Genomic DNA, 11,693 nt, shown 5'->3' on the forward strand with positions numbered 1-11,693 from the left:
TGCTGGTTCTGATGGAAAGGTGTCGGAACACACAGTGAGCAGGTTGTTGTGTATGTGGCTGCATAACATCCACCAGGGTGCCCAGATGGTCATAATGTTACGGCTGATCGGTGTATCTCTGCCTGCTGTTTCAATATTGAGCCAAGTGTTGTGGAAGTGGAATACTAAATCACTGGAATACCCCTTTAAAACCGCAGCAAATAAAGCCAAAACACACTGCATGGCAAGACATTACAAGGGGCAAGGGAAACATTGACCCTTGAAATTACCCCTAAAAAGTATCCAAGTAAACCGGTTAAATTTAATGTTTTACACACTGTTTAATTTAATGTTAAGTATAAGCATAAGAGGTATTTCACAACTGATATGAAAGTCAGTAAGGTTTTACGGCCTCCAAACATTTTTTTGCTAAACGCTCACACACACTGAAATCAAGAGTTAAAGTCTGTTCTGATATTTTAAAGTTTCATATTTAGATAATCATAAGACAATTAGATATTTTAAGATGTTTGTAGCCTTGTCGAACTATATTAAATTACATTAGTTTGGCAGGTGCTTCTGTCCAGAGCAACTTAGGACAACAAAGAAAGTAAAGTGCCCCATTCAGATCCTCATCTCAATAAATACATAGCACAGAGCTCTGTTTTAGAAATACAAAAGTTTTTCCCCTCTCTCCATCCTTCTTATTCTCTTTACCCCCTTTTTTTCACAGGTGTCAGAAGAGATTTCATGGCCTGTGCGTATGTGTGAATTTGCCACACCCCTTTTGAGTGCTAATTTACCCTTTTAGGTTTAATCTCCCCGTGAGTGGCTTTCCTCGCCCTTTAATTAGGCTATGGGGAGTCGACACCAACACCAAACACACACACACTTAGTTTGCGAGACACGCACACACGAACGACTATTTCTTACTACCGCACACACATATACATGTACACACACCCACTAAAGTGCAGCAGAAACACAGTCCCAGACTTGAGACGAGCTTTGGTAAGACAGTCCTCATCAGCCCTCGGTGGGCCTCTTTCACACTCTGGCTCCCCTCAGCTGCACCAGTCACCAAGACAGGACAGAGAAAAAGGGAGGGAGAGTAAGAAAAAAGGGGGGAAAAAGTGAGATATTCTGTACTTGTGAGAGGACAGAGAGAGGTGCTGGTCGTAAAGGCATTTATCTCTGAACTTTTTCCATTTCAAATCTATTTGTCAAGTTAAAGCTGCATTAAGCCACATCAGATTTTGGCAGAGTCAAGTGGCAGTGCGAGATAGATGTTTGAATTTTTTAAAGTTTAAAAACTTCACCGCCCATAAATTTCCTAACAAGATATTGGTGATATGTGCACTCATTGAACCCAAATAATGTGGTGAAGAAAATCTACAGAGCAAAGCAACAGATCAGGCACGGCATTCTCTTATGTTAATGAGATGCTTGACTTTCACTCATTAGTTTCGTCACTGAATCTTTTTTACATAAAACTCTTGGGGTGCTCCCGTAGCTTACCTGGGTTGAGTGCACGCCCCATGTACTAAAACTCTAGTCTCTATCAAAATAAAGGCAATAAAAAGCCCCCCAAAAATCAATCTTAAAAAATTGCTTGATTTACTGTCTCAAAGTGGTCCATAAAATCCTTTTATATTTGAAATTGTGCTTGAAGAGTTTGCACAGTTAAGGACTTTTGGGTGTTTTGGGATGAAACATCCTAACCACTGAGCTATATCAATCCGACTGTAGGACTGTTGCTCTCTGTCACCCTAATTAGCGTCCTCCTTCTTTATCTTTAAGCATATCTCTTAAAATGCCACCTGTGCTGGTGCTAACTTAACAATGAAACTCCTCTCCTCCACTTTTTTCCTCTTTTTCTTATTGTTCTACAAACAGACCACATATGTACCCAAACAAAACTGGGCACTAAAGAGGGAAATACAATAACAGCAGTAGTGATAGTGGCTTGTTATGTTGGAAATAAGAGGGCACTTAATTGGGGTCTGATAGTCTAATAGGCAGCCCCTCTGATTACCAGCTCTGCACATTGGCTTAAATTAGCCCACTGATGAGCAGCCAGGGGATTCAATTATGCTGGGGGAGAAATAAGGGGCCCTAATAGGCCACTGTATCAGAAACCATGGGACTGGGCTGGGCTAAAGCTCTGGTAATTGGTTGTTTAGTTGGGAAAGTTGAGCCTGTTGGTAATTAGAGATGCCGAGACGTTTGTAGAGCCACCAAACAGATGACACACGGAGGCTAGAGAGGCGAAGGAGGAAGACAAGGGTCCTTGGCACAGTAAAAGGGGCAAAGGTCGTGGTGGAGATCTCATAAGTGCACTTCAGCCAATAAGGGTGTAGATCAGGGAAAACATGTTGGTACTATAGGAGCTGTGTTGACTCAGTAAAGGTCAAGATGGGGCAAGCCGGGCTGAAAGTGATCAGTAGTCTCGCCTCGTCTCACAACCTGCTCTCCCTAACAATTTCTGCTTTTCTTTCTTATCTCTTCACTTCTTTTTCACTCAACTTTCTCATCAATAACTATCTTTCTCTCTCTCTCTCTCTTTTTTTTACTTTCTTGTCTTGTATTAGACAGCTTAGCTGTTAGCTGTAGCTGGATATGTACAGTGTGTCTGAACTGAGGGAGAAGGAGGATTGAATTATGGATGAGGCTTTATAGGAGCCGGCGGCCTGTCTGGTCCCATATTCACTGTCCCATACAGGAGGAGCAGCCCTGCCCGCGAGCATCCCCACTACACGTCACTCACAGGGGGTGTTTGTGTGTGTTTGTGTGTGCTTGTGTCTCTATGTTCATATGAAGGCACACACCAGTGGTCTGACAAATGCTCTTGAAAACATGCAGCAAATATTTTCCTTTTATATTTTGATTAAAAAGACAGAAGTTAAACATCTGATGTGTGCTGACATATAATAGACAATCCCCTTAGGATGTGTAAAAAGTAGCAGTTTATAAAAATGACAGGGAATTGGGTGTAGCGCATCCAAATAAAAAACGGCCGGCATAGCTTTCCAGGAGAACTAGATTCAGTCTTTAACCTCTCTCATTAACTACTGCCTTAGAACATTTTGAAGCTGCCTTAGAACATTTTGAAGCTAAATTTATTTTACACGCAAAAATATTTACTGTTGTTCTCCTACTTGTGCCACTGAGCATCCAACTTGCTGTGTCCCAAATGCCATGATCAGAATGAAGCATTAGACTATAAACCTATGCAGACTGAACAATTTTATCCTTTTGTCCCGCGATCACACTGTGCAACTGTTAGAGCCTGTGCCCTACATAAGCCATCTGCAACTTTTTAGAATAGTGCAACATAAGCAAGCACCTAACATAACTGTGCCATTGCAAAACCAGGGAGCATATATCAAGTGTCATCAATCTGTCTCAAGTTTTCTGACAGCGACAGAACTTGTCCAGAGGCTCAGACAGAGGCAGAGGTTGACCCAGTCTGTCAATGACACTACACTTCCAGCCATCATTCACCGTGTGGAAAATTAATTTGTCTGTGATTGCCTAAAGGTGGCAAAAAGACAATGTAGACATTCTGAGCTGCCAGAAACCTACTGCCCTTACGTCTCCACACTGATTGGATGGGACTTGTCAGTCAAGCCTCTGAATGGCCACTAAACGGCTAAGAGGAGGCTCTCGGATTGGGGCCAGCCGGAAGGGAAGGGAATGGATGAAGAGGATGAAACAAAAGGCCGTTTGTTGTGGCTGATGTGTGATAAATGCAGCCAGTTGGGGGAGTTTTCACGCTCATTGGAGCAGGTCATTATTCAGGAATTGCTGCTTGCTCGGCCTAGACCGGCCCTGTATTGGTTTATTCAGACGCATGCAACCGACGGTGTTCCCCTAAACCGCTTAGCCAACCCCCCTCTCGAACACACTCACGCACACACACACACACAAAAACACACACACACACCACAACACGACACCACACACACACACACCCTTGTTGCATGTCTCCTAGGACACACTGGCATTGAACATCTGCTTCTTAACTGTAATATCTCAACCACGACTACACAGGCAGTGGGTGCATGGAAAGAGATAGGTATTAAATACAGAGCAAGAAACGTGTCCAAAAAAGGGAGATGTAGGGCTGGGATGAAGGGGCAGAAGAGGAATATTACAGTTCACTTCAGCCCTCAGTGAGACTTTCAGGACCAGATGAAGCTGAAAGGTGTTGTTCCTCCATGAGGGAATTTTCCAATTAACACCTCAACACTGGCCTGAGTTAATCTTCAAGTTCATACATGCAGGCTTGCAGAGGTTGCTTTGTGTGATTGGGAAAATTAGATATGATGGAGATCGAATAACAAACATGGCCACAAAAACAAAAACTGTGACCACAGAAGGCCACGATGATGTGTTTTCAAGGTGGGATTGCTTTGATAATTTACTACAACTACAACTGCCCCATCATAGTTTGCTCTTCTCTTTGCTGGTAAAAGTGTTTTACATTTTTTTGGCTTCCCATTAAGCCAAAAAAAATCCCTCATTGTTAATTTTGTAACTCAAAATAACTAAATCTACGCTGACAGCACCAGCAGAATGAGGGTGTGTTAATCAGATTTTACATCGTACTGAACAGAATGACTTTTTTTATTAATGCCTATCATGTGAATGCAACATAAGGAAGGTGACACAAAGACGCAGGTTCATCACTGGCGCTGACGACTTGATGTCCTATAGGTGTTTTTCAAAGAACTGTGATGCATTGTTTTTTTTTCACATATTTTCCCACATAGAAACGTGTCACATATAACACATTGTTATTAGAAACAGATGTTGATTTTATCGCCAGTGTCTGTGGCTTCTTTCACAACGTCGACACAGTGTCATATGCGCTGGGATACCAGGACACATTTGCATGACATACACACCTGTCCTCCGCAATCCAACACGCCGCTGTAACACAATACGCAAGTAAAACTCAGGAGAGTAATGTTTCATTACATGATGAACAGAAGGTGAAAGCGAGGGAGGGGAGCCGGGGAGGCACACAGATGCATAACTTAAGTAAAAGCCATCCAAACCCATATTTGTTTACAGATTTGTTTAATAAGGAAAAATATATGCAAACAAATGAATTTGCCTGTGGTTGTAACTGTGTATTAAGATCATCACTTACAAGGCCAGGTCTCCTCTAGCCCTCTACAGTAGCCATCCATCATGCATTATTAAGGAAAATAGAATCTGCATAAAGCAGCAACAATGCCTTGAAGAAGTTTATTTATTTATTTGTTTTATCTTTTTAGGCACTAAGCAGCACATCCAAGTACTCCGTCGCTGTTAGCTAATTACAAAGCATTTGATCTCTATGCCCCCAAGATGTGCAATTATAACCTTGCTAGAAAATTAAGGAAATATTTCACAATTAAAAATAGTGGGATCAAGATGCTCTGACGAAGCTAATGGCGACATCTCACCTGTGTGTGTGTGTGTGTGTGTGTGTGTGTGTGTGTGGTGGGGTAACATAGTTTTAGGTACTGAACAGGACAGGAAGCTGATTTAACAAAGCCATTGCCCTGCAACCACAGCTGACCTCGCTGGAGGGAGACAGCAAAAAAAGAAGGAAATATACCATTTCCCAAAGCTTCTGCATTCATAGCGTACTTGCAGCATTTTAACTAGAAAGTAAGTTCTAGTCGAGAGGTAATTTAGCAAAGTCGCAGTTCTCTGAGGTACCTGTAGCTCTGGTTATGCTGCAGTGCTATCTCTGCTGAGATCACACAGGCACCGCCACTTCTTTCTGGCATATCTCTGTGCAGATCGCACAAGGAAGACAATTGTCATTACCATTTTATTAAAATGTGTCCTATCAGCAACATTTTCCCCTCACATATCTAACCTCGTTTTTCCTTCCTTTCCCCCCTCTAATTCTAATCATCATTCCTCTCCATCACTTGCTGGGTCTAATTCCCTCTCTTCCTTCGTTTGCAAAGGACCTCTGCTTTCATCCTTGAGAAGGGCTTTAATTCGAAGTGCGACGCTGAATAAAGAAGGGAAGACGGAGGGAGAATGAGAGAGAGTAAGAGAGAGAGAGAAGGGAGAGAATTATATGGAAAGACAGAGCAGCAGTGGAGACGTTCGGGTGTCAATCAATCTGGTGCGAGGGGCTGCAAGGGCCCATGACTAGGGTGCGTTTGATCTGTGTCTTTCAAAGGGGGAACAGCGGGAAGGGCCATCACAGATGATTTGCCTCTTGCTGCTGGCCCTGGTGCCACTCTGACAGAGAGCAATCACAAGCAGGTTAATTCAACATCTACCTTCTTAATCTTTTTTTCCCCTGTCTCTTTCTTTTGGTCTCGTTCTGTCTACTTAGATGAAACACTGCTCTTTCTGCTACAACCCCCACCTCCCTTTTGCCTCTTTTGAAAGTAGGAGAGATCAAGTGTACTTTCAATGCCTTTTCAAACCACCTATATTTTGATTGCTTTGGTCTTAATCAAGCAAAGAGGGTTGTTGATTTTCTGCATTCCTCCAGTGGTTTATTTACGTGTTGCTACCATGAAGCAAAATCTTGAACACTATAATGCATCAATGAAAGCAAAGTGGGATCAGATAATTTCTCTCTGGAAATTGGTGCTGAAAAGAATTTTCTTCAGGGGTAAGAAACACCAGCAGATGTATTTTTGGACCATTTCTTTTGCTGTCATTCTTTGGGTTCATATCTGTGATGTGGTGTGAGCTGAATATAAATTAGAGCGTCAAGATGACATCTTGAAAACATGCTGCCTAACTTGACTGAGAGAAGAGGATGTTTCCTCCAGATGACTGAAAGACGACTCACGTACTAAACAAGATCTGACCTTCGCTCATACAAACTTGCACAATGCACGTTGCTTACATACAGAGAAATCTCCGTCTTTATTTGGTGTAACTGTTGTGTTCTCAAATGGCTTAACAGATCACAGTAAAGGGGACACAAAACAGCTAAATGAATCAATGAGACCTTCTTCTTCACTAAAGGTCAGCCATGCATAAGGACAAACAGAGGTGAGGGAAATCCAGGGATGAAGGGGTAAGAAGGAGTGTAAAGATGTGCTTTGGCTTAAGGTGAGAGGGTACGGAGAATATGAAGCAGGGAGGTGTTTGTAAGAGTAGGTGAAGGTAGAAAGGTTCTGCTGGGAGGTTAGGACATGGAAGTCAAGGAGATCAAAGACAGAAGTTGGTCCTTGAATTTGAAGAATAGAAATTATACCAGGAATAAACCTGTTTGGGAAATTTAAAGAAAAAAACTTTTCAGAGTCAGCACAAAGACACAACTCAGATCCATTCACTTTCAATAGGAAATAAACCACAGTGCCACCAGAATGCAGCCATTATCCAGTAATGTCCCTGCCTGGCCTTTTTCTCATGGAGCTTCCCTCCAACTCTACTGCTTTTATTTAAGGTCAAAGGGATAACAGGATAAAGGCTGTCCTCTCTGCTCCCCTGAAGGACAAGCACTCTGCCGATTGGATTTGGTGGCCTTCAAGGACAAAGGAAGAACACAGTGATACAAAGGAACCAATAGAAGAGGAACAAGATTTCATCTGTCTCTATGGCCTGAGTGATTGGCAGGGATGGATAGACCAGCAATCTGAGTGCTGCCTCTTTGTGGCTGGTTGCCCTCTATCAGCATTGAATAGCAAGACTTGATCCAGCGACAAAAACACAGACAAGGATTCTGGAAGATCTGACCTCTGTGGTATAATAGGAGTCTGGCCAGGGTTGCGGGGGCAGCCAGATGATTTATTTCAGTGGAATGATTTCAAATGTTGATTTGTCTGTGGGTATATACTGTATGTATGTGGATGTGTTTGTGCACAATACACATTGAAATTCACATTATGAATATATTATGGACATAATATGTTCCCAGCTACCATTAAAGTGCCCTTGAGCAAGACACTTAAAGGGGCAGTCCAGAGATTTACTGTGACACTTCCATAAAGTTGGGGGAACTCAAAGAAACAGATTTAAAAATGAATTAAATAAAAGAAGAATGAAGAGATACAGGGAGAGACATCCTGAAATGTAGTCCCTAGTATGACTAAAGCTTACATGGCATAATTCAACTCACTGGTCTTTCAAATTCCACACCTCCAGTTTGTGATGCAGGTTTTCTGATAAAAAGTTGACCCAAAGTCTCAAACTTAAAAGCTCTTTCCAGAAATACACAAGACACTACAGCACTCCCCATGACTAGTGAGCAGATCTTTGGAGCGTCCCTTTAACTTTTAGCTGATCCTCAGCAGCCAACAGTACAATATCATGGTAGCAGTGGGCAGCTCCCAGACATTTCTGTGAACAAGCCTTCAAACACAGAAGTGTTTGGGACTGTCTTCGAGGCACTGTTGTTTCTAAATGTAGGCATATATGATCTTAGTCCTGACAGGAATATTTTCATTTGAGACAGGAATTTTATAAATAAGGCACTGAGGTACAGTAGAGCACCCGCGCAGGCCAGCTGCCAAAGTGCATTCTTCCACTCTAACCCTAATCCTTCCACCACTCAACCAGATCCTCCTAATCTGGCGACAGGGCTCATTTGTGAAACACTTTATTTCTTTCTATTTTTAAAAGACGTCTCCTCATGTACAGACTGAACGATTAGTTACCTGCATGTAGGTAGGCGAGGTCTGGATTCTCAATATCAGGGTGATTTTCCTTCAGGTGGTTGCGGAACTCCATGGGAGAGTTGGTGGCATAGTTACATTTGGGACAGTTGTACATCTTCACACCCTCGTGTTTGCCTGTATGGAGGATGTGCTTCCGGATGTTCTCAGCACAGTTGGATCTAAGGGAGACAAACAAAGATAAAAGGCCTCATTTCTTTTTGGAATAAATAATAAAAAAACACAAAGATTAAAAGATGAGAGTCATGAGGGAGAAAACATAAGATAAACGGTTGGCACTGTTCCCAAGAAAGGTTTGCTGTATTAATGTTTTATTTTGTTGAAATGATGAAACACACACACACACACACACACACACACTAGAAAAAACTCATACTGGGCTTTGGAGCTGAGGGATCAGCTGTGTTTGGACAGACTCTCAAAGCATTCATTGCCTAAATACGCCTCTGTGAAACAGGCCCACAACCACAAAATGGCTTTAGAACCATTTTCACAAGTAAAGAAACAAAACTTGTTACACAAATAATATTTACATCCAAAGTTCTTTGATAGTCTGTCATGTCCTTAAATATCTCTTAGATATTTTGTTTCCATACAGTTGTTCAGGTTTAGTGTGTAATGGTGCTAGAAGCAGTGGGTGACGCTTGCTTAGAGACTGTAAGTGGATCTTCAGGCCTACGGAGTGCGTTAGGGATATGTCTGAAAACATCCGTTATGCATTATGTATCTTTTGCAATTGTATGAAAGGTGTAGGAATAATGGTGTATGTTGTGTGTGCGGCAGTTTGTGGGTCTTTGGGCTGGTCAGATAGGGCAGTCCAAGCAGTGAGCTACTGCAGGGTGTAGGATGTAATGATGTCAGCTCAGAGAGTCACACACAACCCTCTGCTGATTAATGATGCTGCCTGACCTGCTCCCAGGCTCTATCTAAACCTGCCTGCGGACACACACAAACACAATGGGCAAAACAAACATGCACATACATACATACATACATACATACATACATACATACATAACATACATACATACATACATACATAGATCATGGACCAAACCTTGTTTGCGCCAAAAATAAAAATTTTAATTCTGATTCTGAACTACACACGGTAGCAAAATCCACAGACTCTGAATTCCAAAACACCTAACGCTTCACTACAACACGCGTCTACTAAAGAGCACTACAATTGAATGCATCATGCACTAAGCATGTACATGGTTGGTAAGATCACAGTTATTTACATTACAACAACATTAAACACTACACCATCATGTAGTGAGGATGGTGCACTCAGTGACCTAGTTATGGACCTTGACATTTCTCGGAACAATGTAAATAATACGCAATTTCTCTATCCCTTATATCAACGCCGGACAATAAACCTCACAGATGTCTCATAGCTCACGCCAAGCCAATGGAGGAGAATGGTTTTCACTTTTGCAGATGTACACCTCTCCTCATCATGGATATCCAACAGTCCAAGCCCGGCCTCCACTGGCTAAAAAAAAAAAAAAAGAAAAACAGAGCTGGTTGCCTCTCTGGGTTCTGTTCCAGCTGTAATAGATAATACATAGCACTAGCCACTGGCTGGAGCAATGAGGGCTCTTCACTAAAAATCTGACATCTACAGTAAGCTCTAGCGATGCCACGCCCTCATCAATCAAAAGCTAAACTCTTTATTTAAAAGCAGATAATCCACTAAATAAAGAAATGTCTGTTTTACCAGATATATTGCTGCTTATGGAACAAAAACACCATTCTTATCATAACCTAATCATGAACGGCGTCAATTAAAACGAAAAAAAACTATCTGAATGATAATGATTGCGGACAAACAATGAGAAAATGCAGTAATTGGCCTTAAAATAACATCGAACACAGAGGGTGCCATATTTAATGGTATTGTATGGAGAATGAAAATGATTTACATATGATGTATAAATGAGACACGGTATTGCGGAAAATGGAGAGGGTTCCAATTGGAGGACTAGGGAGGTTTGGGGTGATTGCTTTTTCCTTCATATTGTCACCCATCTTTTTATATTCTAATGGAAAGGCGTTTATCATTTGACTTTGTGGTATTTCTGGAGATGGCTCTTCCTTGGCCTTCACAGGACAAGTGATTGCCATTTGGACTTCTTGTTGGTTTGAAATTAAGCAGGAGAAGAACCCAGGATTGTTGCGCGTGAGCACTGGGATGGCCCCATAAAATAATATAATAATATATTACCCCTGGGGGAATCGTAATCAAGATTACAGACATGCTTATTGATAGGTTCCAGAAAACAAGGTTCAAAAGATGCCACTAACACTGAACAAACACTATCAATAAACAACCAGGCTCAAATATCTCAATATTTAAATAAAAATGCTCCCTGCAATGGATGATAACCTTAACAATAAGGCCTGTATTAGTATGATAAACATAGATTTACAGGTCTTTGCAGGTTTACATCCAATGTCAAATGCAAAGAATGGTGAAGAGTACTGAAAGAATTTAAAGCATCATAAATTAGTCAGATGATTACATCGAAACTTGAGCGGCTCCATTCAGATATAGTACATAACCTTTAAAATAATTTGCACATATTCTCATAATATCTAAGTAATAAATACCCAGCTATAATATGTGCACACTTGTTTATTATCTTATATCAGTCCATTCATCTACAATAACTATTATAACAGGTTCACAGACAAATATCATGGGCACACTATCTGATTGATGTCTTCTCTGACATTTAATTGAAATATAATATATCACTAACTAAGAAGTCGAAACTGTCACTCATTGGACTCTATAGAATTTAACGGTAAATCATGCTGTCTAATTAAAATGGCATATTATATACTAATTAAGAACTGTATTTTCTTATTCTGATATTATGCGGAGCATAAAAATAGATATAAATTTGAATGCGGAGACTAAAATAAGAGGTATCATATAATGAGAGCATGACGGTAGTTTCATTAGGGTATTTTGGCCATGCTATCTCTCATGATTGTATATATGGTAATATGGCAGTAATTGTCATATTTATAAACATAAATCACAACGTTTTT

At 41.1% G+C, this 11,693-nt stretch overlaps 1 protein-coding gene across 1 annotated transcript in view; it reads right to left on the minus strand.

Moving 5' to 3' along the window:
* The window catches only part of LOC118335627 (zinc finger protein 407-like), a gene marked incomplete in the record, with an annotated part of 106,117 nt that overhangs the window by 31,388 nt on the left and 63,036 nt on the right, over window positions 1–11,693 (minus strand). Inside the window, 1 exon segment of the mRNA XM_035672029.1 lies at window positions 8,613–8,791. Within this exon segment, the coding sequence (XP_035527922.1) occupies window positions 8,613–8,791 (179 nt within the window).

Source organism: Morone saxatilis, unplaced genomic scaffold (genome assembly GCF_004916995.1).
Source record: "Morone saxatilis isolate NCDOM2014 unplaced genomic scaffold, NCSU_SB_2.0 Contig24, whole genome shotgun sequence".
Lineage (NCBI taxonomy): Eukaryota > Metazoa > Chordata > Actinopteri > Moronidae > Morone > Morone saxatilis.